This window comes from Podarcis cretensis, assembly GCF_951804945.1.
Source record: "Podarcis cretensis genome assembly, chromosome: 14".
NCBI lineage: Eukaryota > Metazoa > Chordata > Lepidosauria > Squamata > Lacertidae > Podarcis > Podarcis cretensis.
The window spans coordinates 50273545-50301205 of record NC_137183.1 but is presented as its reverse complement, the minus strand read 5'-3'; the positions used below and the strand labels follow the sequence as shown (position 1 = coordinate 50301205).

General features: G+C 45.6%; 1 protein-coding gene across 2 annotated transcripts; it reads right to left on the bottom strand.

Moving 5' to 3' along the window:
- Nucleotides 1-165: 165 nt before the first annotated feature.
- Nucleotides 166-26342, bottom strand: FLCN (folliculin). Of its 2 annotated transcripts, XM_079953828.1 has the most exons (12): nucleotides 26209-26342; nucleotides 24723-24993; nucleotides 22408-22554; nucleotides 20233-20454; nucleotides 16279-16439; nucleotides 14736-14827; nucleotides 12605-12786; nucleotides 10317-10430; nucleotides 9809-9932; nucleotides 7296-7427; nucleotides 2902-3007; nucleotides 166-2299 (listed from the first exon to the last, which is right to left on the bottom strand). In XM_079953828.1, the coding sequence occupies exons 2-12, from the start codon at nucleotides 24969-24971 to the stop codon at nucleotides 2098-2100; spliced, it is 1731 nt and encodes a 576-aa protein (XP_079809954.1). In that variant the 5' UTR covers nucleotides 24972-24993; nucleotides 26209-26342; the 3' UTR covers nucleotides 166-2097. The 2 variants fall into 2 exon arrangements, with proteins under 2 accessions (XP_079809954.1, XP_079809953.1); XM_079953827.1 differs by lacking the exons at nucleotides 24723-24993; nucleotides 26209-26342 and having other exon boundaries at nucleotides 22408-23018.
- Between the last annotated feature and the right edge of the window lie 1319 nt (nucleotides 26343-27661).

Sequence of the window (27661 nt, the reverse complement as noted above, 5' to 3'; positions counted from 1 at the left end):
AAGATTGTGTCATCTGCATATCTGAGGTTGTTGATATTTGAGAGTATGTTACTTCAAATGGGCAGTGACTTGCCCATTAGGCACTGTTTTACTGGGCTGAACAGCAAAAACCACACTCTTGGAAAAGCCCCATTTCCCCAAAATATTAAATCCACATTTTCCTCATAGGGGAAAAAATACAGCATATTTTTTTTTATTGGTTCGCATTTTTACACACTCTTTGAAATAATTAACAAAAAATCAATAAGGACCTGCTAACATCTCCAAAATGGAAATAATAGCTAGTTTTGTTAGAGGAATCTTCCTGTAGAGTAGATTAGTATAAATATGTTAACCGCATACGCCAAGATAAAAATGTTAAAATCTGACACCGCAAACCAAGGCTCACCACCTATTATTTTTTTCACTTCTCCCCGTTTTAAAATAAAACATTAAATATTTTAAGTTTAGGTTTTCTTTCCCAGCAAAGGATATTTGTGGAGTTTGCCCACCATCACCTTAGTTATGCAATTAGAAATAAAAACTTTATGGGGTAAGGGAGGGGAGGAAAACTAACTAATGTTTATGTTCTTGAACACGTTTCAAAAGAAATTATTTCTGCAAATTCCATTTCACCAGAAATAGGTTGTGCAGTAGCAAAAGCTACTACCTCCTTGGCTGGGTACAACTGGGTACAATCCATTCAAAATTAACCCAAGTCCCACTGAAACCAACGGCAGAGAGTTAATGACACGCTTGAAATATTCTCCCATTTTGCAACTGAATGCATGAGCTCTTGCACATGGAAGTAGTTTAGGAAGAGGATCTGGGTATGTAACCATGCAGGATATAAAGCTACAATGGACTTGAAAAACAATTTTTTTGCTTCCTTTCCATTTGCTACCGGCAAATAAGTCCTAGTAAGTAGGCAAGAGTCAGATCTTGCTAAAAGTGCAAGGCAGCAACATAACTCTGGATAACAGGGATGCAAGTTCACGTTGCCTTCCTCCAGAATACAGTACAGGACCTTTGAATGCAAGATTTCATTTATTTTTAAGTGTAAGCTTCTGTTTTGCTGCAAGGAAGAGGGCATCCTGGAATAGGGTTGTCCCCGCCCCACTTGCTCCGCTAGGCAGGTCAATGTGCAAATTGGATATCACCACCTCACTTGGGAGCCGTGGTCTTTCTTCCCAGTTCTCTCCTGCCTAGCTTCCCGCGCAGGGCGGGTGACAGGGGTTCCTGTCCTCCCGTTGCCTGAGAAGAAGAGGTCTCCACAAATTCGTTCAAATTAGAGCAGCCAAATATGTCTTTTTCAGCGTCTCAAGCTGCTGGACGGCTTTTCTCAGCGGGTTCTTCAGATGGGGAGTTTGGGGAACCAAAAGTCGCTTCCCACAATACAGGCTTGCTCACTGGAGGGAAAACTTCCAAACATGGGGGGAACAGGATGGTTGCAAACTGGTTCCTAACGTCGGGACAGGCGCCCCCTCAGGAATAGTCCTGTCTGTGAGTTTGGAGGGGCATCAAATAGTAGCCACTTAATTTTGCTTAGATGTTGCAGGGCATCTGAGATACCATTTCAACCCATCCCTAGACCAGTGTTTCCCAACCTTGGGTCTCCAGCTGCTTTTGGACTACAACTCCCATCATCCCTAGCTAGCAGTACCAGTGGTCAGGGATGGTGGGAAATGTAGTCCGAAAACAGCTAGAGACCAAAGGTTGGGAAACACTGCCCTAGACTAATTTAGATTCTCAGGCTGCCATGTGTGGTCACCAGATTACGAAAGGTGTTGATGAAGCCTGCCTCACCAGGTAATAAAACACCTCACCCCTCTAGGCTGGTGTCACAGAGGAAGTCCAGAAGCCCCCTCAGTCCTCAGATTTCAAGAGGAAACAGCCTTCCAGCCAAAGAAACTTCACTATCAGGAGGAAGCATAAGGTGCTCCAAACCTACTGCAAACCAGCACACAGAAACACGCTCTGATCTGCGGAGGATACACCATGAGATTCTGTGTCCCCTTGCATCCTGAAACAGCCGGGCTGTTCTGCTGCACGGAGAACATCCAGGCTGAAGGCTCAAGCGAGGGTTTCCTTCAGCAGAGCCGAAAGAGTTCTAGTTTCCTAGTTTCGAGACTCCGAAGAAGTCGGGCTGCGGACTGTCGACATCAGGTGAGACTTGTAGGTCTTGCTCAGGCCGGTCATCCAGAATTTCAGCAGCTTCACGTTGTCCTCTTCGGCCGCTCCCAAGATGCTCAGCAGCTTCTGGGTGTCTTCTTTCGGCCTGCTGTCCACTTTCGTGAATTTGAAGAGGACCTTCACTTTGCTGCAGAGGGAAAACGGAAAGTTCATATGCAGCCAACACTTTGCGTAGTGGAATGCCGTATAATTTTCTGTCTCTAAACATCTGAAGGCAGCTACATACTGGGAAGATTTTTAATGTTTAGTTTTTTTTATATAAGTTGGAAGCTGCCCAGAGTGGCTGGGGAAACCCAGCCAGATGGGCAGGGTATAAAGAATATTTTTTTATTATTATTATTATTATTATTATTATTATTATTATTATTATTATGCTGAGGGTTTGCTAAAGCCTCTGAACACCCATTGCCATGAATCAGAAGCGGGAGAAATTGCTGTTGCATTCAGGTCTTTGCTTGCAGGCTTCCCAAAGGCATAGCTGTCAACTTCCAGATTCGAAAATAAGGGATCAGCAGCCTCACCTGTCCCAGGGACAGTCTATGGGATATTTAACAACCCGGGATAGCAGCGGGAAATGGCGCTGAAATAAGGGAATTTCCTGCCAAAAAAGGGAAGGTCGACAGCTATGCCCAAAGGCCTTTGACTGGCCACTAAGAAAAGAAGGTGCTGGGCTTAAGACAGGGCTCTGGCCTGATCCAGCAAGTTTTCTCAAGGCCCCTGGACACTTACTTCATCCACTCCTCCTTAAGGCAGACAAGGCATTGATCCACCACGTCCACAGAGAGGTTCTGGTTCGTCAGGGCTGCTTCAATCTTGTTCAAGATGGTGGGACCAACTGGAACCGGAAAGAAAAATACTTAGCTGTGCTGCAGTATTAAGTGTTCTGGAAGCAGGCAGTGCAGCATTGGGGAAAACTACGTAGTTTCAAAATTTCTATCACACACAGGTAGCAACCTCCTCAAAATCCACCTTGCCCTTTGGCACAAACCCATGGCTTGCATTAATCCAACCCCTGCAATACAGGAATCTCAATATGCAGTCCCCCATCCCATTTGAAACCATACTGCTTAGCTTTGCAAATGTGCTAGCAGTTTTACTGCTGCCCCAAACTGCCATGCAGATACTGTATTTTTCTGGGGTTTAAAAAATTAAAAGGACCCCTGACCGTTAGGTCCAGTCACGGATGACTCTGGGGTTGTGGTGCTCATCTCGCTTTATTGGCCGAGGGAGCCGGCGTACAGCTTCTGGGTCATGTGGCCAGCATGACTAAGCTGCTTCTGGCGAACAAGAGCAGCGCACGGAAACGCCATTTACCTTCCCACCAGAGTGGTACTTATTTATCTACTTGCACTTTGACGTGCCTTTCAAACTGCTAGGTGGGCAGGAGCAGGGACCAAACAATAGGAGCTCACCCAGTCGCGGGGATTCGAACCGCCAACCTTCTGATCGGTAAGCCCTAGGCTCTGTGGTTTATTTTTTTTTTTTTTAAATGATTTTTATTAATTTCCAATTTTTTATCACAAACAAAAAAACAACAACATAAAAACAAACAAACAACAAACTCATATTTTCTTAACCTTATTTTCATAACCCTCTTTTCCCGGACTTCCCCATACCTTTCCCTTTTTGCATCCTTAGTTTAGTACCATTATTCAGCAACCTATCTTACCCAATTAAATATAAATTTGTCCTCTTTCTCTATTCCACCCTAAATTTTTAAACCCAATTATCGCTGCAATTCTACGTCTTCTTTTCCCTCAGCATTTTAACACTCCTCAGTTTTATAATAGTTCTTAAGATACATCTTAAATTTCTTCCAATCTTCTTCCACAGTCTCTTTCTCTTGGTCGCGGATTCTGCCGGTCATTTCTGCCAGTCCCATAAAGTCAATCACTTTCGCCTGCCATTCCTCCAGCGTGGGTAGCTCTTGTGTCTTCCAATACTTTGCTAGAAGAATCCTTGCTGCCGTAGTAGCGTACAAAAAGAAATTCTTATCCTTCTTCGGCACCAACTGGCCGACCATACCCAAGAGAAATGCCTCTGGTTTCTTGTTAAAGGTGCACTTAAGCACTTTCTTAATTTCATTATAAATCATTTCCCAGAAGGCCTTAATCTTTGGGCAGGTCCACCAAAGGTGGAAAAAGGTACCCTCAGTCTCTTTACATTTCCAGCATTTGTTATTGGGCAAATGGTAAATCTTCGCAAGCTTGACTGGGGTCATGTGCCACCTATAAATCATTTTCATAATGTTTTCTCGTAAGGCATTGCATGCCGTAAATTTAATACCTGTGGTCCATAACTGCTCCCAGTCAGCAAACATAATGTCATGACCTATGTCCTGTGCCCATTTAACCATAGCAGACTTCACTGTCTCATCTATTGTATTCCACTTCAACAGCAAGTTGTACATTCTTGATAAATTCTTAGTATTGGGTTCTAACAATTCTGTTTCCAATTTCGATTTCTCCACCTGGAAACCAATTTTCCTGTCTTGTTTGAAAGCCTCCATTATTTGAAAATAATGGAGCCAATCTCGTACCTTGGACTTTATTTTCTCATAACTTTGTAATTTAAATTCACCACCTTCTTGTTCTAAAATCTCAGAGTATTTCGGCCAATTGGTTGTCATATTAAGTTTCTTTACTTCCTTAGCCTCCATAGGTGAAAGCCACCTGGGAGTTCTGTTTTCCAGTAAATCTTTATACCGTATCCATACATTATATAGTGCTTTCCTGACAATATGATTTTTGAAACCCTTATACACTTTAGCCTTGTCATACCAGATATATGCATGCCAACCAAAATTATTGTCAAATCCTTCCAAATCTAGAATGTCTGCATTTTCAAGAAGTAGCCAATCTTTTAACCAGCAGAAAGCTGCCGATTCATAGTAAAGTCTTAAGTCCGGCAGGGCAAACCCCCCTCTTTCTTTAGAGTCGGTAAGTATCTTAAACTTAATTCTGGGCTTTTTGCCCTGCCAGACAAATTTAGATATGTCTTTCTGCCACTTCTTGAAACAGTCCAGTTTATCAACAATTTGTAATGTCTGAAACAAAAATAACATTCTAGGCAATACATTCATTTTGATCACAGCAATTCGACCTAACAAGGAAAGCTTCAGGTTTGACCATATTTCTAAATCTTTCTTTATCTCAGTCCAGCACTTGTCATAGTTGTCCTTAAATAAGTTCACATTCTTAGATGTCATGTTAATCCCCAGGTATTTTACACTCTTTGCCACCACTAACCCAGTTTCCTCTTGGAATCTTTCCCTTTCAACATTTGTTAAGTTCTTTTCCAATACCTTGGTTTTTTGTTTATTCAACTTAAATCCTGCGACCTGGCCAAATACTTGAATTAATTCCAAAGCTCTTTTGGTACTAGTGTCTGGCTCTTGCAAGGTCAGTACTAAGTCATCTGCAAAAGCCTTTAATTTGTAATGTCTGGCTCCGACCTGAATCCCTTTTACCAGCTGATCTCCCCTAATCATATTTAACAGGACCTCCAGGACCGATATAAAAAGTAATGGGGATATTGGGCACCCCTGACGTGTCCCTTTTTCTATAGGTAGTTCATCCATAACCACATTATTTACAATTAACTTCGCCTTTTGCTCAGAATAAATTGCACTTATACCATTTTCAAACCTTTGGCCTACCCCCATCCCATGGAGATTCTTTTTCATAAATTTCCAAGATATATTGTCAAAGGCTTTCTCCGCGTCCACAAAAATTAAAACTGCCTTCGTATTAATGTTCACTGTCAGCATTTCTATAATGTCAATTATATTCCTTACATTCCTAGGCTCTGTGGTTTAGACCATAGTGCCACCCACATCCTTTTCCGTGTTTAAGACTAGGATATTTTATTAAAATATTATGCTAAAAACTTGGGGTCATCTTATACAGAGATAGTGGAGAGGTGCGATTGGTGGCTGCTGCAAGCAGGATATTGTCCGTGGCATTTTTGCGGGTGATTGGTGGGTGCTGAACAGTCTGCTGGCTATTGGCTTCTCTGGCAATTGGACAGGCGATTGGTGCTTGCTTTCAGCAAGCTTGCAGACGATTGGTGGCATCGCCAGTGTGTGTGCAATTGGCTGCTGCATTCCTGCAGGTGAGCGATTTTCGGCAAACCTCCCCCCCGCCCAAGAAAGCTCAACGACTCTGGGCATTCTCCCTCCTCCCATTTTCTCTATTTGGAGTCTTATACATGGGGGCATGGGGACGCAGGTGGCGCTGTGGGTTAAAGCCTCAGCGCCTAGGGCTTGCCGATCGAAAGGTCGGCGGTTCGAATCCCTGCGGCGGGGTGCGCTCCTGCTGCTCGGTCCCAGCGCCTGCCAACCTAGCAGTTCGAAAGCACCTCCGGGTGCAAGTAGATAAATAGGGACCGCTTACCAGCGGGAAGGTAAACGGCGTTTCCGTGTGCGGCTCTGGCTCTGGCTCTGGCCAGAGCAGCGATGTCACGCTGGCCACGTGACCCGGAAGTGTCTCCGGACAGCGCTGGCCCCTGGCCTCTTAAGTGAGATGGGCGCACAACCCCAGAGTCTGTCAAGACTGGCCCGTACGGGCAGGGGTACCTTTACCTTTACCTTTACATGGGGGCATATTATGCATGGAAAAGTATGGTATTTCATGCCACAAATTTTGACATCTTTCCGCAGGGCCTGCAAGACAGAGCTGTTCCACCAGGCCTTTGGCCAAGGCACAGTCTGACCCCCTCCTTTGGTAATCCCCACAGAACTCTGGCCCAGTGGTTGCCATTCATTTGATTCTGAATTGATTTCAGAATGAAGTGATTTTAGAATGTATTTCAATTAATTGATTGTGATTTTATGTAAACTGTGTTACTTTTACTGTTGTTAGCCGCTCTGAGCCCGGCTTCAGCTGGGGAGGGTGGGATATAAAATAATAAATAATAATAATAATAATAATAATAATAATAATAATAATAATTATTATTATTATTATTAAACACGACTTCTCTTTTTGCATACCTAATTCCTCTCCTCCTACCTCCCCTAAAACAAACAACAACATGGTAGGTGTCTCTGATTTATTGTGGTGACAGCCATTTCAACGTGGCTACCACAAAGGACTCTGTTCCTGTTATGGCACGCTACATACCTCTGTCTGCTGCCACGGGGCTCCCGCTTGTGACCACAAATTCGTATTTGCTGAGAGGCTGCTCATCGTCAAACAAGACAGGGTAGAGGCTTGACCGCGTGGCCGTGCGGACTTCCACAAGGACGGTGAACTCTAAAAGGGAAAGAAAGCCCACACTAGAGTTTTGCAAACAGTAACTCACCACAGTGCAGCCTTTGAGACACGTCCCTAAATTAGTCACAGGATAATTAGTTACCACACCGAAAGACAGTGCAGTAGAATGGTTAGAGCAGGCATGGGAAACCAGGAGCCTTCCAGATTCTGGACTGCTACTCTCATCAGCATGTCGTGTCCAACGTTAATCACAAGAGGAGACCCACTGAAATCAATGGACAGGAATGCTTTTTTTTTTAATTTTTTTATTAAATTTTGACATAAATATATTTCACAAACATACAAAAGACAAAATGAAAAAGAAAAAACAGAAAAAGAGAAAAAAACAAACAAACAAAACATGAAATACATACAACTTTGATGACATTGATCGACTTCCCTTTATCTCGATTTCGGAAATTATTATCTTGTTTATCTATCTGCTGTGTCTATTCCTTAATAAAACTTTTTACATAGTAAGCGTTATCTCATGCCTACTGTGATTTCTATAAGTACATATGTGTTTCTGATCAACATTTTAGTTTTCCCCTTGTCTCTATTTCCATATATATCCTAAATTTATCCCATTCATTGTTAAATTTTGCACTTCTTTGATTTCTTATTTTCTGTGTCAATTTAGCCAGCTCCAAATAATCGGATAATTTAAGTTGCCACTCCTTTAGTGTTGGGATTTTTGGTGTTTTCCAGTACTGTGCTATGAGGGTTCTGGCGGCCACTGTTGCATATTGAAAAAAGGTTCTATCTTCTTCTTTGATATCCTTACCAATTATCCCCAGCAGGAAGGCTTCGGGTTTTTTAACAAACGTGTATTTAAGAAATTTTTTTAATTCATTATAGATGGATTCCCAAAATTTTTTGAGAATCTCGCACGTCCACCACATATGAATGAATTCGCCCTCCTTGCTCTTACATTTCCAACACATTTTATCGCCCGTTCTATACATGACTAGTGCTGGATTCAGCCCAGAGATTCTGCAGGAAAATAAAGTAAAATAAAATCTACCATTGAAAGCTTTATCCTGATGGGGTAGCGAGCAAAGAAAAGCAAAGAAGCAACTGGAGAGGAATAGTGCCCATGGCGGGCTCTCAACATTGCAAGTGTACCACAAGCAGGACCGGATTGAGGTTTGATGAGGCCCTAAGCTACTGAAAGTAGCCCTTTATATGTCCAGCTGTCCTTTATCAACAACAAATTGTCGCTGTTTTTTGTGTTGAATATATGCTATATGGTAATTTATGGACCTAATAGGTATCTAAGGGTGGCGCTGTGGTCTAAACCACAGAGCCTAGGGCTTGCCGATCAGAGGGTCGGCGGTTCAAATCCCCGCAACGGGGTGAGCTCCCGTTCCTCGGTCCCAGCTCCTGCCCACCTAGCAGTTCGAAAGCACGTCAAAGTACAAGTAGATAAATAGGTACCACTCTGGCGGGAAGGTGTTTCTGTGCGCTGCTCTGGTTCACCAGAAGCAGCTTAGTCGTGCTGGCCACATGACCTGAAAAAACTATCTGCGGACAAACGCTGGCTCCCTCGGCCAGTAAAGCGAGATGAGCTCCGCAACCCCGGAGTTGTCCGCGACTAGACCTAATGTCAGGGGTACCTTTACCTTTAATAGGTATCTATAGCCATTTGCACCTAACAAATAGGAGCCTACACAACACAAAACACTGTTGCTGTATGTAGGTTTTATTTTATTTGTTTTTTATCTTATATTTTGGAAATGTACATCCAATTTTTCCCCCCTTTAAATTTTTTTGGAGCCCCCAAGAGAGTGGGGCCCTAAGCTATAGCTTCTTTAGCTTATACGTAAATCCAGCACTGACCACAAGCCACAAAATGTGCCCCCCCCCCGCCTACCTGCTACTTTTGACTGGAGACACCAAGATCTGACACTCTCCACCTTCTGCCTACAAGGTATGTGCTCTACCGCTGAACTACAACCCAAACTTTATTCTTTCTTGCTGGCTCAACTGTCCTTCACCCACACTAATCCCCAAGGCAGCTTGCAAACAAATCAGTAAAACACAGATGAAACTGATACATATTTTCGGTGGCCACTCCATCTCTAGTTCCAGTCAAACACCCCCAATTCCCAATTATTCTGATGAGAGTTTTAGTCGAGCTGCGATAATGATAAAGCACGGGGCAGAAGCGCCAAATCGCAACCAGCGCATGCACAGACGTGCTGCTGCGGGTTGCGAACATGCATCTCACGGATCACATTCGCAACCCAAGGCGTCCACTGTATACAACTTTTAGAAGCCGCCTGAAGGCAGCCCAGTATTGGGAAGTTTTTGATGTTTAACATTTCTGTATGTGCTGGAAGCTGACCCAAGAAAAAGGGAAGAGGTTAAGGTGCTCTTACCAGATGACAGAATGTGGGGCGGGATCTGCACGTGGGGAGCGAGGCCCAGAAAGTTGCACCGATAAGCCTCCTCGTATTTGTCGCTGTAGGGGATGATCCGAACGCAGCCAATGGGCAGCATGGTCTGGCGACGGAAAGGCAGCAGGGTGAGAACCCGCCCCAGGTACAGGTTTCGCTCTTGCAACCCACAGTGCTGCCCAGGGCAAGTCGGCAGCAGGCTGGAAGGGCCCCGCCCCCTCCTGTGACATCAGGGCAGCCCAGCCAATCACCGCCAGACACCTCTCCGCCCCCAAGATGCATGGGCCCGGGTGACTGAGAGCAGACACGGCTCTGGCGAAAGGGCGGTAGCTCAGTCGTAGAGCACCTGCTCTGCATTCGGAAGGTCCCGGGTTCAAATCCTGACATCTCCCTGCAGGGCTGGGAATTTCTGAAGTCCCACAGAGCCTTTCAGTGCAGGCAATATCCAGGTGGACCGAGGGTTTGATAAGGCAGATTCTTAGGTTCCTACCCGAAGGACGTCAAAGGCGGACTGGACAAGGTCTGCGTCCCGTGCTTTCCAAATGACCTGGTTCCCCATGAGCACATGCCACGCCAACATGCGGAAGGCAGAAGGCCCCAGAACCTAAAATTAAAGCGGGGGAAATGATGTAAAGATTACCATCATTCTTTTAACGCACCCTCTCAAGCTTCATACAGGGGTCAGCAAACTTTTTCAGCAGGGGGCCAGTCTACTTCCCCTCAGACCTTGTGGGGGCCGGACTATATTTTTTTGGGGGCGGAAATGAACGAATTCCTATGGCCCACAAATCACCCAGAGATGCATTTTAAATAAAAGCACACATTCTACTCATGGAAAAACACGCTGATTCCCGGAACATCCGCGGAACAGATTTAGAGGGCGATTGGGCCAGATCCGGCCCCCGGGCCTTAGTTTGCCTACCCGTGCTTCAACCAGTCATCTTTCCACTGCGGCCTTCAAACTCAGCTGCCTATGTTCTGAAAACACTATCCCTTTGGCTTACTGTTGTTATGAATTTAGAATACAGGCAGAATCTTTAAACGCCCTGCATTTATGGGGGCGGTGGCGGGGCATGGCAAAAGTGGGTGGAGCCACATTGCCTGATGAGGAGCGGTTGAAGGAACTGGGTGTTTATCCTGGAAAAGAGGAGACTGAGAGGAGATAGGATAGCCATCTTCAAATATCTCAAGGGCTGTCCCATGAAAGAGGGAGCAAGCTTGTTTTCGCCTGCTCTGGAGGGCAGGACTCAAACCAGTGGCTTGAGGTTACAAGGAAGGAGTTTCCGACTAAACATCTGAAAGAATGACGGTATGAACTGTCTGGCAGGGGAATGGACATCCTCGGGAGGTGGGCTCTCCTTCCTTGGAGGTGTTTAAGCAGAGTTTGGATGGCCATCTGCTATGGATGCTTTAGTTGAGATTCCTGTATTACAGAGGGTTGGACTACATGACTCTCTTTTATATATATAATTAATTTTTGCATTTTCAATTTGACATACAATAAGCAAAAGGAAAGTAAACAAACACAATAAAAACATGAAATCCCCTTTGACTTTCCTCCCCGCCCCCTTTGTGGGGACACTCATTGTAATTGTTCTAGGGGGTTGCTCATGCATAAGTTGGCGCCACACCTGGCTGAGTTACCTGGGTGAACCCTTTCTGTCCGGACAGCCACCCATCCGTGGCTGTCTCAATCGCTGGCAGAATCCGTCAGTGGGCGTTTCTTGAACTTCTTCCAGCAAAGAAGTTCTTTGACGCCTAGTCTCCTCCTACTCTCTCTGCGCAAAAGCCTTCTGCGCAGGGAGGGTGTGGGCAGCGGAGGACCCGTGCTCTCCCCGCTGGTCTCCGGCGAGGAGTCCTGGAGCCTTTTCTCCGATTCCCCCATCTGCCCCCCTCCTCCACTGGTGCTACGCTGATTTCCTTCCCCAGAAGATGGGCTGCCTCTCTCCCTACTGGGACCCTCTCCGGCATCCCTCTGGAGCCTTCCCTCCGCCTCTGGCTCCGATGGCAGTTCCCTGACACCCATATAACGATTTCCCCTCTGCTTCTCTTCCGTAACTCTATTACGATCAATCCTTTGCCAATCCATGGTTCCAATCTTCGGCCAAACTTGGCAATGAATGTCACTGTTTACAATAATTTTTCAAACAGATCATAAACTTTCCCCATTCTTTATTAAATTTTGCCTCTTCCTGGTTTTCTAATTCTTCCTGTTAAGTTTGGCCATTTCAGTATACAGTCATACCTCGGGTTACAGTCGCTTCAGGTTGTGTTTTTTTGGGGTTACGGACCCGCCGAAACCCGGAAGTACCGGAATGGGTTACTTCCGGGTTTCGGTGGTCATGCATGCGCAGAAGCGCTAAATTGCGCTTTGCGCATGAGCACCGCTGCGGGTTGTGAACGTGCATTCCGCACGGATCACGTTCGCAACCCGAGCGTCCACTGTAGTTCGTCAATTTTATCTGCCACTCTTACTTGGATGGAATTATTCCTTCTTTATAATAATAATAATTTATTATTTATACCCCGCCCATCCGGCTGGGTTTCCCCAGCCACTCTGGGCGGCTTCCAACAAAACACTAAAATACAATAACCTATTAAACGTTAAAAGCTTCCCTATACATCTCTGGCCTAGCAGAATATGGGAATAAACAGTTTCATCTGATCAGATGGACTAGACAACTCTTGGGGTACCTTCCAACCTCATAATTCTATGATTCTATGAAAATTTTAAAAAAAAAACCTCATGCTGGCCCCAGGTCAGCACCCCACCTGTACCTGTCTGAGGTGCCGGAGGGACCGGAAGCCCTGGTTCCGGGGCGCCATGTTCCAGTTGCTGCAGTCCAAGGTGAGGGAGGAGTCCGTGGGGCTTTTGACAAGCTCTCGGGATTCACCCTGGCTTGGAGCTTTCCCTTCCTCCTCCTCAGAGTTGTCCCAGCCTTCTGATTCTTCCTCAAGATCTCCAGGAGAAAGAGAGAAAGGCCTTAAGGAAGGAAATACCATTTCCATGCTCCTTCTGAAGAGGAAAGGAGCTGTTTGCATACATGCGTTAAGCAGTGAGTGTGGTACTAAGCTGGTGCTAAGAAAACACAATGAAAGTCGTGTGAGGGTGTTTGGGGAAGAAAGAGGGAGACGGGTGAGAGAAAGAGATGGGGGTCTAGTCGGGTAGGAGAACTGGTGGGGGAGGAAATCACATTTGGTAACCAATGTGTCCCTTTGGTATTAGATAGTACATGGGTAAAAAAGGTAAAGGGACCCCTGACTGTTAGGTCCAGTCGTGGCCGACTCTGGGGTTGCGGCGCTCATCTCGCTTTACTGGCCGAGGGAGCTGGCGTACAGCTTCTGGGTCATGTGGCCAGCATGACTAAGCCGCTTCTGGCGAACCAGAGCAGCGCACGGAAATGCTGTTTACCTTCCTGCCGGAGTGGTACCTATTTATCTACTTGCACTTTGACATGCTTTCGAGCTGCTAGGTGTGCAGGAGCTGGGACAGAGCAACAGGAGCTCACCCCGTTGCGGGGATTCAAACCACCGACCTTCTGATCGGCAAGTCCTAGGCTTGGTGGTTTAGACCACAGCGCCACCCGCGTCCCTAGTACATGGGTAGGCAAGTCCAAAAAGCTTGGGATACAAATTTTCCCGGCCCTCTAGCAGCTATGGCAGCTCAGTTACCAGAAGTCATGTATTTAGCGTTCATTCTAGAAGCGTATACTCGATTCTGACCAAACTAAGCCTCCTAGAGCAAAATATACCTCAGGGGGCCTAGTTTCGTGAAAATCAAGTTAATGCTAAAAAACATTACTTCTGATAGATGAGCCCCCTAAACTGCTAGAGGACCGTGAAAATGTGTCTCTCAGGCTTTTTAGACTCATCTCCCCATCTCCCCAAGGGTGCATTCATTACCAAATGCGAAATATATCGGCATTATTTTCAGCTCACCTGCTGCACTAGTGAGAGAAAGCGTGTGTGTGTGTGCATGATGTGAGTAAGAGACAAGACAAGGAAAGGTGAGATATACCGTATTTTTCCGTGTATAAGACACCCCCATGTATAAGATGGCCCCCAATTTGGGGGACTTCAAATTAAGAAAACACCACCTCAGCACGACCCATGCATAAGACGAGCCCCAATTTCAAACCTAATTTTTTTGGTAAAAAAAACCCTAGTCTTATACATGGAAAAATACAGTACATCCAATATATACATAAAATCAATATATAAACCCCACAAGGTAAGAGGTAAAGATCCAACATGGACTTGAGGCCGGAGTTTCCTAGTCCAAGTTCAGCACTCATACCTCCCAAAAAATTTTGGGGGGTGGATGGGGCTGTCTGTTTGCATTTCTTAGAGTATTGATCTGATGTGCAGAGATCTTTCCTATTCTGATTAATTCAAGAGGGTTCTGGAAGCTTTTTGTGTGAAAGAAACAAGCAGAATGTTCATGATGTTTGGGTTATTCCTTCAGAGAAGCTGAGTACAGCCAGCTTAAATTGATTATCTCTTTCTGTCAAGGTCATGCTGAGTATAAAAGGCCTGAAGGAGCCTGGGTTTCACTCTTTCTATCTCTCTTCCTTCTGGTGTGGTGTTCTGTATATAGTGTTAAGGTTTAGACTTATTATAAGTTCAAGTTAAGTCTGCTGCAACTGGATTACTTATGGACAGGGCCAGTCTTGATTGTATTGGATTTGTGGCCATTACTGCTTATTTGTCTTCAGTACCAAGTAAAAGCACTGCTGGATGAAATACAATTGTCTCTGGTCTATTTTGGGGGAATCCTGCAACATGTTTTAAGTTTTTACTCTGCTAACTGTACGTTGAGGTTCTGTTCTGGATCAATGTTGAGTAGAACTGCATGACAACTGCTCCTCCACTCAACTCTTTTTCCAACTCAAGCAGCCGTAAGCCTTACCAGCCAATTTCTCCATCTGAACAAGGGTATCCTCTGTGGGCGCACCTTCCAGAAGCTTCTCCGTCAGTCTGCTGCCGCATGCCTTCAGGAGCCTGAGGAAGCGAGAAAGGACCCCGGATTTAAGTAAAGATGGCACAGCAAAAATGTCACCTCTATGTATCAGCTGCTGGCGGGCAACGGTTTCAAGTCCTTCCGACAAATGTCTAGTTGGTGTTGATGTTGGTGCTGACCTTTAAAGCCCTAAACGGCCTCGGTCCTGAAGGAGCGTCTCCATCCCATCGTTCAGCCACTGAGGTCCAGCTCCGAGTGCCTTCTGGTTGTTCCCTCCCTGCGAGAAGTGAGGTTACAGGGAACCAGGCAGAGGGCCTTCCCGGTGGTGGCACCTGCCCTGTGGAAAGCCATTCCTTCAGATGTGAAGGAAATAAGCAGCTATCTTATCTTTAAAAGACGTCTGAAGGCAGCCCTGTTTAGGGAAGTTTTTAATATTTAATGCTGTATTGTTTTTAACACTCGATTGGAAGCCGTCCAGAGTGGCTGGGGAAACTCAGCCAGATGGGCAGGGTATAAATAATAAGTTGTTGTTGTTGTTGTTGTTGTTGTTGTTGTTGTTGTTGTTGTTATTATGGGAAGCAGACTCCGTGGATCCTCAGGTCTGATCCGGCACAGAGTCTGTTACAAATTAATTGAGACTTAATCAATGCAACAGAATCCAAGGAAGTTGAATATTCAACCAAGATATTTTCTTGAAGGTTAAGCACAGCTGTCATGCTACGTGAGCAGGGCCGGATTGAGGTTTGATGAGGCCCTAAGCTACTGAAGGTAATGGGGCCCTTTCTATGTCCAGATGTCCTTTGCCAACAACAAATGGTCGCTGTTTTTTGTGTTGAATATTTGCCCTATGGTAATTTATGTACCTGATAGGCATCTAAAGCCGTTTGCATTTGTTGCCATGCAACCAGTCCATGCAGAATGGAGGCACCCTATATATAGAAAGGAGCAAACCAGTGATATTTCAGGGAGCAGGCTAGCAGGTGGGGCCCATGACTTACATCATAGGAGCCTACACAACACAAACCACTGTTGCTGTATATAGGTTTTATTTTATTTGTTTTTTATCTTGCATTTTGGAAATGGACATCCAGGTTTTATTTTCCTTAAAAAAATTTGGGGGGGGGGCCAAGAAAGTGGGGCCCTAAGCTACAGCTTGTTTAGCTTATACGTAAATCCGGCACTGTACAGTGGTACCTCGCAAGACGAATGCCTCGCAAGACGAAAAACGTGCAAGACGAAAGAGTTTTCCGTTTTTTGAGTCGTTCTGCAAGATGAATTTCCCTATGGGCTTGCTTCGCAAGACGAAACGTCTTGCGAGTTCTTGCGAGTTTGTTTCCTTTTTCTTAAAGCCGCTAAGCCATTAATAGCCGCTAAGCCGTTAATAGCCGTGCTTCGCAAGACGAAAAAACCGCAAGACGAAGAGACTCGCGGAACGGATTAATTTCGTCTTGCGAGGCACCACTGTACATGAGAGACACACAAAGTGGGTTACCAAGCAAAGGACGTGTGGAGGCAGGCCCACAGGTTCTCGTCGTTTGTCAGAGAGGTGAGGGAACGAGCGGCGTTTCCGTTCCGCTGGTGCAGGAAAGGCGTAAAGGCTGTGTTCATGCGCTGCGCCCGCTGGGGGCATCCATACTGCTCAGCTTCAAAGACCTGCAGGACAGACAAGCGAGAATGAAGACGCACTGCCCGTGGCTTGCTGTAAAACTGGACAACAACTTAGTAATGGAGGGAATGGAAATTAAAGAAGAGAAGATGTGGCAACAGGAGGAAGAGATGGGCATATGTTTGCAACAGGAGTGGGAAACCTGATTTGAAGAAATTATATTAAAGTAATTTGGACGGATTTGTAATAATTTGGAAAATTAATTAAAAAATTATATTTAAAAACAGAATGAAAATGCACTGAACCCTTTTGTTTTGTTTTTGTTTTTTAAAAAATAAATTTTATTAGTATTTTCCACACAACAACAACACGAAAAATAACAATACACAAAACACAAAAACCGACATTCAAAAAATACAAAAAACAAAGTTAATAATATAAACACTAAAAAGAAAAACAAACATGGACTTCCACCAATCCCACAGCACCTCCTTTACCTCTCATTGTGTCTTCCTGTTTTCCTGATCATCTCTATCCAGATATAAATCCCTATCAGCATCCAGATAAATCCCTCTTTCTTATCCTTTCACTTCACAAGGTTATTCCAGACTCAGCCAGATGCTTCTAAGGTAGCACTGAACCCTTTTGTAATTCCAGACCACTCATCCTTTCCCTCTTTTCTTTTTTTTTTTTTTTTGAGGGCCAGTGTGGTGTAGTGGTTAAGAGCGGTAGTCTCATAATCTGGGGAACCGGGTTCGCATCTCCGCTCCTCCACCTGCAGCTGCTGGGTGACCTTGGGCCAGTCACACTTCTTTGAAGTCTCTCAGTCCCACTCACCTCACAGAGTGTTTGTTGTGGGGGAGGAAGGGAAAGGAGAATGTTAGCCGCTTTGAGACTCCTTAAAGGGAGTGAAAGGCGGGATATCAAATCCAAACTCTTCTTCTTCTTCTTCTTCTTATTGACTCAGTAACCTGAGTATGATTGTTTTAATTTTTAAAATTTATTTATACCCCACATTTTTCCCTACTGGGAACCTGAGGCGGCTTTTAGGAACACCTAAATGCATAGGGGAGGGGGGAAGACTACCATAATTAACAAAAAAAAAAACCCCAAACAATTACACATTAACAAAATGAAAACTACATATAAAAGTAGAGTATGAGTCTGAGGGTTGTGGGTTTGAGTCTCACGTTGGGTGAAAGATTCCTACATTGCAGGGCTTGGACTGGATGACCCTTGTGGCCCCTTCTAACTCTACAATTCTATGAATACCTGTTGGATGCATACAGATAACTGCAATGAAAACAGAATGGCATCAGCCATCCCTTTCACTAAAAGCAGTCAGTTCCCAAAAGCCCGTTGAAATGAGAAAGTCTTTGAAGGACAACTAATAACAACAACAACAACAACAACAACAGCAATTTATTATTTGTACCCCACCCTTCTGGCTGGGTCTCCCCAGCCACTCTGGGCGGCTTCCAACAAAGATTAAAAATACATTAAAATGTCACGCATTAAAAACTTCCCTGAATAAGGGCTGCCTTCAGATGTCTTCTAAAAGTCTGGTAGTTGTTGTTCTCTGACATCTGATGGGAGGGAGTTCCACAGGGCGGGCGCCACCACCAAGAAGGCCCTCTGCCTGGTTCCCTGTCACTTGGCTTCTCGCAATGAGGGAACTGCCAGAAGGCCCTCGGAGCTGGACCTCAGGGTCCGGGCTGAACGATGGGGGTGGAGACGCTCCTTCAGGTATACTGGGGTGAGGCCGTTTAGGGCTTTAAAGGTCAGCACCAACACTTTGAACTGAGCTTGGAAACATAGTCAAATCTCTCTAGGGAGGGAGTTCCAAAGTCTGGGAGCAGGCACCAAAAAGGCCCTCAGTATAGCTATATCCTATACCAAGTTGAAGGAGCTGGGTCTGTTTAGCCTGGAAAAGAGGAGACTAAGAGCAGATAGGGTAGCCATCTTCAAATATCTCCAGGCTTGTCACACAAAAGAGGGAACAAGCTTGTTTTCTCCTACTTTGGAGGGTAGGACTCGAATCAGTGGCTTCAAGTTACAAGAAAGGAGAGTCCAGCTAAACATCAGGAATAACCTTCTGACGGTAATAGCTGTTCAACAGTGGAACTGTCTCCCTCAGGAAGTGGTAGATTCTCCTTCCTTGGAGGTTTTAAGGCAGAGGTTGGCTGGCCATCCGCCATGGATGCTTCAGCTGAGATTCCTGCATTGCTCTACTGTAGATAACTCTACAATTCCATGATGCTATGGCTCCCTTTTTCAGCAATCGTGACAACTTCTCCCTTTTCTGAAACTAATTTTTCTTCCATTTCTCTTTTCAGCAACCTGCTTCTCCTTATTAAAAGTCAATTGATGGAGCCTATTGATGAATTACCTCTCAAAGTATCACCCATACATGAAGTTGCAGGCAAGATTTAAAATATTAGCAGTGAGGCACATACCTCCCCATGTGGTGGAAGTGCCCCAAAATCCAACTATTCTGGACAACACCCATACGAGAAATAAGTAAAATAACCAAGCAAGTATTTGAAACCACCCCAGAATTGGCCTTACTAAACATCTTCCAAGACAATAATGCCCACTTACACCACAAAGAACTCATAACCCACCTACTCTCAGCAACCAAAAACATCATAGCCAGACGCTGGAGAGACCTGTCAGGAGTAAGCATGGACCAATGGTACCAAATAATATGGGAAACTAGAAAAACTAACCAATAAACTGAAACTGACACGGGGGGAAATAGAAGAAGATACCTTCACCCTGGTATGGCTCCCCTTTATCACACACACAGCCCAACAAGACAATGACAAAAATCCACCAACAGAATACGAATCAATATGGCTAACCTGATCCAAAACACCCACCTACCCAACTCACACATGAAAACAAAGACCACCACAGCCAACCACAAATGAACAACCACACCATAGGCCAACCCCAACCTCTCTCACCACCACAGGAACACGAGTGAACAGCAAAGAACCTGCACAAGCAACGCTGACAACAAACCCTACATATAATACAGTGGTTCCTTGCAAGACGAATGCCTCGTAAGACGAAAAACGCGCAAGACGAAAGGGTTTTTCGTTTTTTGAGTTGCTTCGCAAGACGATTTTCCCTATGGGCTTGCTTCGCAAGACGAAAACGTCTTGCGAGTTTGTTTCCTTTTTCTTACAACCGTTAATACCCAGGGAATCCGCGCTCCGCAAGACGAAAAAATCGCAAGACGAAACAACTTGGAGAACGAATTAATTTCGTCTTGCGAGGCACCACTGTAAGTAAAATAGAAACATCGCCACCTCACCGCACCTATCTTCCCCCCACCTCTTTCCCCCTTTTCTTCCTAATGTCTCAACAACTGAAACTGATTTGTAAAAATGTTACATGAAAAAAAAATATGAGAGAGAGACATTGCACACACTTTTGTAAATCAAGAAAATCTTAAATAAATAAATTAGCAATGGATTACAGAAAGAACCAACAATAGTGTAGTTTAGATAATAAAAACATGTGCATTGTAAAACAGCTAATAAAAATGATGTTTGAATATATGCTGCAAGCCGCCCAGAGTGGCTGGGGAAACCCAGCCAGATAGGCAGGGTATAAAAAAAAAATCAAATTATTATTATTATTAAAGAAATAAAAAACAAACACCAGGAATGTAGGGGTGGGAAGACAAGGAAGTTATGTTGGGGGGAAAGGGTTTTGTATATGACGATAAATGTTCTGGAATATTTTTGGAGATTTAATAAAAATGATATTTTAAAAATTCAATGAAAAATATTTGGGAGAAACAGCAGTGACCCGCAAGCATGCTCCCACCTTGAGTGCTTTGCCCTGAAGCTCGTCGATGATGCCTCTGACTTTGCCCAGCAGGAAAGGCCAGGAGTTTATGAGGTAGATGCGGTCCATCATGATGGCAATGATGCTATACCAGCGCTGGAAGCCGCGCGCCAAGCTGTCTTTGATGAAGAAGGTGTGGCTGAAGACGAAGCCGTGCTGCTCGTCGCCAAAGAAGATGGGGCCTTCGCGTCCCGGGCAGACCTGGCAACGAGATAACTAACACTAGAACCCGCGGACATGCAATGGAGCTGAGCACTGGAAGGTTCTGGACACATACGAGGGAGTACCGTTTTGACCCGAATATAAGCCTCACTTTCCCCCCAAATTCCTTTTTAAAAAAAAAAAAAAAATTATTGATTTTAACATATAAATTATAAAATGTACCACAAAACCTATCACTTATACAATCTTTTTAGACTTCCATCAGCACCTCTGATGATCCACCGTTTTAACCACTTCTTATGCATTTCTTAACTTTATATTGCCTTTACAAATCATCCTTCCCCTTCTCCATTTTTGCAATACTTCCAATAATACTCCTCACAAAACTTCTTGCAAACCTACAAACGTTGTCTGATCTTCACAAATACTTTTCAAATAGTCCGTAAATTTACTCCAGTCTTCCATTAATTTCCGGTCCCGCCGGTTTCGAATCCTTCCTGTTAGTTTATCTAATTCTGCATAGTCCATTAACTTCATCCTCCATTCTTCAATCGTCGGTAATTCTTCTTGCTTCCATTTTTGGGCCAGTAATATCCCTGCTGCTGTTATTGCATATAAAAAGAGCTTATATTCCTTTCTATTTCTTTCCCCCCAAATTCCTATCGTGAAAAGTTAAAGTGTGGCAGCTTCCCCCCCCCCGCCGAGAACAGCCCGGGAGTGTGGGGCAACGGCGCCCATCCCGTCCATAGCTCCCAAGCCTCCCCCAAGCTGCCGAATTTTAAAGGTGCGGCTTACTTGCGGGTGCGGCTTATATTTGGGCCAATACGGTACTTGCTTATGCAGTGCGGTTCATCTGTGGAACTTCCTGCCACAGGAGGCAGTGATGGCTACCAACCAGGGCAAGAGGACCAGGCAAGTTCAAGGGGCGAGAGAGCTTGCAACGTTTGGGACTTTTCAGTTCAGAGAAAAGGCAAATAAGAGGCGACATGATAAAAGTTTTTAAAATTATATATGGCAATGAGAAAGTAGATGCATAATTTTTTCCTTCCTCCCTCATAACACTAGAACTTGAGAACATCCAAAGAAGACTTAGGACAGATAAAAGAAAATATTTTTTCATGCAGCACACAGGTGCTCGACCACTGATCACCTCCCCAAATAGTGTGTGAGGGAGATTTGATTTGATTCATTGTATTTCTAGTCCGCTTTCATTCAAATGAATCCCAAAGCAGTTTGCAAACAATAAATAACAACATGGTAAACCAGAATAAAAAAAGGTAAAGGGACCCTTGACCACTAGGTCCAGTCGTGACCGACTCTGGGGTTGCGGCACTCATCTCGCTTTATTGGCCGAGGGAGCCGGCATACAGCTTCCAGGTCATGTGGCCAGCATGACTAAGCCGCTTCTGGAGAACCAGAGCAGCGGATGGAAACGCCGTTTACCTTCCCGCCGGAGCGGTACCTATTTATCTATTTGCACTTGGACGTGCTTTCAAACTGCTAGGTTGGCAGGAGCAGGGACTGAGCAACGGGAGCTCACCCCGTCGTGGGGATTCAAACCGCTGACCTTCTGATCGGCAAGTCCTAGGCTCTGTGGTTTAACCCACAGCGCCACCCGCGTCCAAACCAGAATAGAACATCACAAATACAGCATAAATCATATAAAATAATGAACAAATCATCAATCCGACAATTACCATCTATAAAACAGCAACTGAAAAATAAAATATGTTTACACCATTACAACAAAAGTCGTATTATATTATTAACAAATCAATACGGCATTTATAATCTGTAAAACAATATTAACAACTTAACAAAATAGCAACTTTTTTTTAAAAAAAGCTAAGCACTCTTCAAGTTCATACACACTCTCATAACTCAGAATCTTCCACTCTGTTTGGCTCATTAAAATACACATAAAATACACATAATTCAGGTTGTTAAGCCAGAGGATGCTTCTGGCAATTATTTGCATGGTATGTGGCTCACCTCACAGCTGAGGCTGCGGACGCAGGCCTGGCGCACGATGCTGAAGAGCTGCGGGTGGTTTGGGTGCTGGTGGCTGACGTATTTGATGGAGGTCTCTTTGTCATGGCTGACATAGCCCGGGTGCCCTGCAGGCAGAGAGCGGCACCCCTGGTGGTGGAAAGAGAAGCCAGAGTTAGTATATGTCAGGGACCATGCTGAGAAGGGATGCACTGAGGAGGAGTGGTAGGAGCCTCCCCCTCCCCCTGCTCCTGATCCGGATCCTGAATCTTCCCAGGAGCAGGAGGGCAGTATAGATTTGGAACAGCGGCTTGCAGAGGGACACAGATCAGAAGGCAGAAGCTGGGAAATACTGGATGGGGAACAGCTAGAAGAGACACTGGAAGAGAGAGGGTTAACAGATTCACAGTCTCTGGGCAGCATTCACACCCCCTTCTCCAAAGTCACGGAGAGCTCAGAAAGTGGCAGAACAGAAAGCACAGAGGGTACGAGCTCAGATTACAAAACGTAGGAGTGACATAGATTAAGGGGGTGTAATCCTTAATTGGGAGCACCGCCATTCTAGGAGATGTGTTCTTTGTTCTCTCACTGTGATTATTAAAGTTTCTAACTGGTAAGAAGACTCCTTTTCCTTTCTTCTGCTTATCTACTGCCACGGGGGGGTGGGGGTGGGGGTGGGGGGGAGGAAGCCCTGAAGACTGACACTGTTGGAACACCACAGGGAAATCTATTTCCTTCTTTAGGTAAGGGGTGGTGAGGAGCCTCTTAGATGGTTTCCCATAATAGCTGCAGCCCATTTAAAGGAGCCTAAGAACCTTGAGCTGTGATAATGGGTCTTGCTTGCCTGGTTAGAGGGACGCGGGTGGTGCTGTATTTGTGATGTTCTATTCTGGTTTGGACGCGGCTGGCGCTGTGGGTTAAACCACAGAGCCTAGGACTTGCTGATCAGAAGGTCGGCAGTTCGAATCCCAGCGACGGGGTGAGCTCCCGTTGCCCGGTCCCTGCTCCTGCCAACCTAGCAGTTCGAAAGCACATCGAAGTGCAAGTAGATAAATAGGTACTGCTCTGGCAGGAAGGGAAATGGCATTTCTGTGCGCTGCTCTGGTTCGCCAGAAGCGGCTTAGTCATGCTGGCCACATGACCCGGAAGCTGTCTGCGGACAAACGCCGGCTCCCTCGGCCTATAGAGCGAGATGAGCGCTGCAACCCCAGAGTCGTCCGCGATTGGACCTAATGATCAGGGGTCCCTTTACCTGGTTAGACAAGTGGAGGAAGGAACCTCTCAACTTTTACGTGGCTGGAATATAGAGCACTGTTCACAAGGCAAGTGTCAAGCACAAAGCTCCATCCACTTTTGCCTTGCATATGGCCCCCAGAAAGTCATTTGTGAGGGAATGCGGCCCTTCAGCTGAGAAAGGTCCCCACTCCTGATCTAGACACGATAAGGGCATGAGAAATCCATTTGTGTCACAAAGGATTTATCATGGGGTGCAAATTAGTTTTTGGGCCCAATTCAAAGTGTTGGTTTTTCACCTATAAAGCCTTATAGCCTCAGGACCCCAATACTGCAAGGACCATCTCTCCCCATATGAACAGACCAGACCCTGCAATCAACATCTGAGGCCCTTTTCCACATGCCCCCTTCTTAGGAGGTCCGGAGGATAGAAACACAAGAACAGCCTTTTCAGTGGTGGCTCCCCGCTTGTGGAATGCTCTCCCCAGGGACCATCACTGCATATCTTTAGGCGCCAGGCAGAAACATTTATTTTCCACCAGGCCTTTAGCTTTCAATTATCTATGGTGGGTGGGATGTTATAATCTAGGGCTGCCATACATTCGGAATTTCTCGGACATAGCCAGAATTATTCCGTCGAAAATGGCATCCAGGTGGAATTTTCAGAAAACGGCAAAAAATATCCGGGCGTATGGCAGCCCATATTGGAAGTGTTGATTTTTTTGGTGATTTTCCTAAAAAATAGGTAAAAAAATTTTTTTTTGGGGGGGGGGGAGATTTTGCAAAATAAAAGCTACTAGTATGACAACCGTATTATAATCCAGCTTTTTAAAAGCAGAATTGTCTTTTGCTTTTGTTTTTCAATGCTGGTTTCAAAATACGAGTTTGCTTGTTTCTCCATTCCAAGTCACTTTTGAGTTACTATGGTTAAAGAACGACCAATAAATTTAATAAATAATGGCAACAAATCCTCCAAGTATTTGCACAGGAGTAATTTCCACAGTGCTTGAAGGTGAAGACACAGAGTCTTCCACTGACACTTCCATTCTGGTGCAAGAGAAGCTCACGGTCTCAAATCTACTCGCCTCGCACATGTCGGACTTCTTTGGCCCTGGGCTGCTGGAGTCTGCGCTGGCACCTTCCGCCGGGCTGTGGGACCGGATCCTGCTGCTCATCTGAATGCCTCCTTCCTCCTCTTCTGCCTGCTCGCTCGGCCCGGGGCTGTCTCCGCTGCCTGCCCCTTGCGGAAGAGGCGAGTGCAAGACCTCCGTGCAAAAGAGGGTGCGAGGCCCGTGCAACTCGCAAAAGTGACAAAGCACAACGATGGCATTCATTGCGGCTCCCCGGCAAGAATCCCTGGAGAATCAAGAGAGAGGCACAGATCTCAAACACAGCCTTTCCAGAACCTGTGCCTCAAAAAAGAACCCACTCACATTTCTGGAGGAGTAAAGAGTAGCATTTTCCGCACTCTGCTCCCTGAAAAACTGGCAAACCCTCCCCTAGTATGCCCTATATTTAATATATTATTTCTAATATTTATATCCCGCCTTTCTACAAGGAATAAGGTAGCTGCCAACATGAAAACATAACAGACAAAGCTCCTTGATAGTGGAGTGGGGTGAACTCACATAAACTGATATCAAGATGGTATACAGTGGTACCTCGGGTTAAGTTCTTAATTCGTTCCGGAGGTCCGTTCTTAACCTGACACTGTTCTTAACCTGAAGCACTTTAGCTAATGGGGCCTCCTGCTGCTGCTGCTGCGCCGCTGGAGCCCGATTTCTGTTCTTATCCTGAAGCAAAGTTCTTAACCTGAAGCACTATTTCTGGCTTAGTGGAGTGTGTAACCTGAAGCGTATGTAACCTAAAGCATATGTAACCGAAGGTACCACTGTACATGATTCTCCCACCTCCATTTCCTCTTCACAACAACCCTGTGAAGTAGGCTGGAACACCGGAGTTGGTCCTAAGGTCAGCTGTAAGTTACACAGCTGAGCAAGGACTCGAACCCTCATCTCCCCAGTCCTTGCCCAACCCTGCAACTCCTACGCAACACTGCCTCCCAGTACAAAATGAAACCGCATTGCTTAAATACGTAATCTAAAAACTGCAGTCAAAGGGCATTATAGCTGGCTAGCTATAGCACCAGGCACCTCTTGGCGGCCAATCCAGCAAGTCTCCCCCCAAGACTTGCCCTTCCCTGTCTGGAGTCTGTAAAAGCTCCTCCATCTTCTTACCCATTAGCTCTTCCCATTCGTGTGTTTCCTCCCCCTGGGCAGCTAGGCAGGAGCAGATCTCCCTGTTGAGCTGCGACCTGTTTCAATATCATTTCTGATTGCTTGTTCGCTTTTAATAAGCCAATGCAAGCGAGTCTAGTCCAAAGTGCAGCACAGGGAAGTTTTAAAAATGCATAAAAAGCGGGACTCCCCATCTTGCTTGCCTTGAGTTCTAAACATGCTCGCTCCTTCTCTCTGCAGGAAACTTGAGCTTAACACGCATCCAAAGAAACACCCCCAACCCACCGTCCCTAGCCATGCTCTGACATTCCCAAGCATTCCCCCAAGACCTTACCCCTTTGTTCCCTCCGCAGGTGCAAAACCAAGCTCCTAGTCCTGAGTGAGGTCGGCTTCTATCGCGGGTCTAGGGACAACATTCTAAACCTTGCTTCCGCCAACCTTCTATGCGCATGCGCAGCTGTCCAGACTTCTGGTCCTGCCCGAAGCGCCTGACTCTAACTGAGCGGGACGTACCATTAGGCCCACTCTCCAAGGGGGAGGCAAGCGAGCTCTAGTCACCTTTATTAAGGGCCCGCGAAGAACAAAGGTACAGAGGGGACAGTGGAAAGGACAGCTATAGAAAAAACTCAGTTCCAGAGCCTCGTATGTTAGCCTCCAGGCATTCTCCTCCTAATCGTCAGTGATACCCCCTAGAATAGGAAAATGATCTCGCCCTCGCCTACTCCAGCCTGGAGAGAACGGGCGGGTCTATCTAAGAAAGAGGGGACGGGTTGCGCAGTAATATTTCCGCAATACAAATCTGGGGTTCGTACCGTCTCAGGAAGAGAATGGAGGCAGAAAGGTTGAAAATCTACTGGGAATAGCGAAGGCGGTCAGAGCAAGTGCCTCTCAGTCACGGGCTCTTCTTTCTGCTCCCCCCATGCCCTTAGGGAGATGTTGCGAGCCAGAGAGTCCTGTGACAGTCATGTGACAGAAGCAAGACATAACAACAGAGGTGTTTTCTGAAAGCAGCTTGGAAAATAGTGCTGTGCCTTTGGTGCAATTGTTTTTGGTTTTATTGATTTAATATGCTGTAAACCGCTTTGAGATTTTTCTTAAAATATGAATCGGTATAGAAATTTAAAAAATAAAATGGATAAAATAAATTGGGCTCCATGCCCTGGTGACTGCCAGGCTGGATTACTGCAGTGCTCTCCTCGTGGGGCTCCCCTTGAGGACAGCTGGTCCACAATGCAACCCACCTGGGATTCCCTTTAGAGCTCGCAGAATTCCGTGTTTTCCAGCTAGACAAAATCACCCGGGCTGTGAAACGGGGATGTGGCCCGTTCTGGGGGCCAGGTGGAGAGATTTGGAGGCCACATTTGACCCCTGCAACTGAGGCTCCATAACCCTGGTATCCAACTATTACAGGGAAGGAACAAAGGGAAGTGGCCCAAGCTGCTCGTTCCTTGTTTCTCCTAAGCAAACCGTGACTGGGAGCCTGAGAGCAAATGTTGGCTTTTGAATGTGACTTGTTTGTAAGGAAACAAAGCAAAAGCATCAGGTTAATATCGGATACAGGTAAGCCGATGGGTCTCAAACCCTCGGTGAGTTAGGGATATATCCTGCGTGCAAAGACAGGCTCTGGTAGATTTGAGTGTACAAGAGCAACATTGGGTCCAACGGTCAAGAAGGCAGTTTCTACATGAGATGTAGAGGGAAATGAGGGGCAGGTGGGGCTCATCCACCTGGGAAGGTAGCCCATCTGGGAGATGGCAGACTCTGGTCCAGGGCTGTCTTAAGCATAT

Coding starts and splice junctions, on each gene's coding strand:
- FLCN (XM_079953827.1), bottom strand. CDS start 22,827: ATGCTGCCCAGAGACTGTGAATCTGTTAACCCTCTCTCTTCCAGTGTC. Junction 20,455..22,407: donor TCCGCAGCCTCAGCTGTGAG/GTGAGCCACATA, acceptor TCTCGTTGCCAG/GTCTGCCCGGGACGCGAAGG. Junction 12,787..14,735: donor TCAGATGGAGAAATTGGCTG/GTAAGGCTTACG, acceptor TTTCTCCTGGAG/ATCTTGAGGAAGAATCAGAA.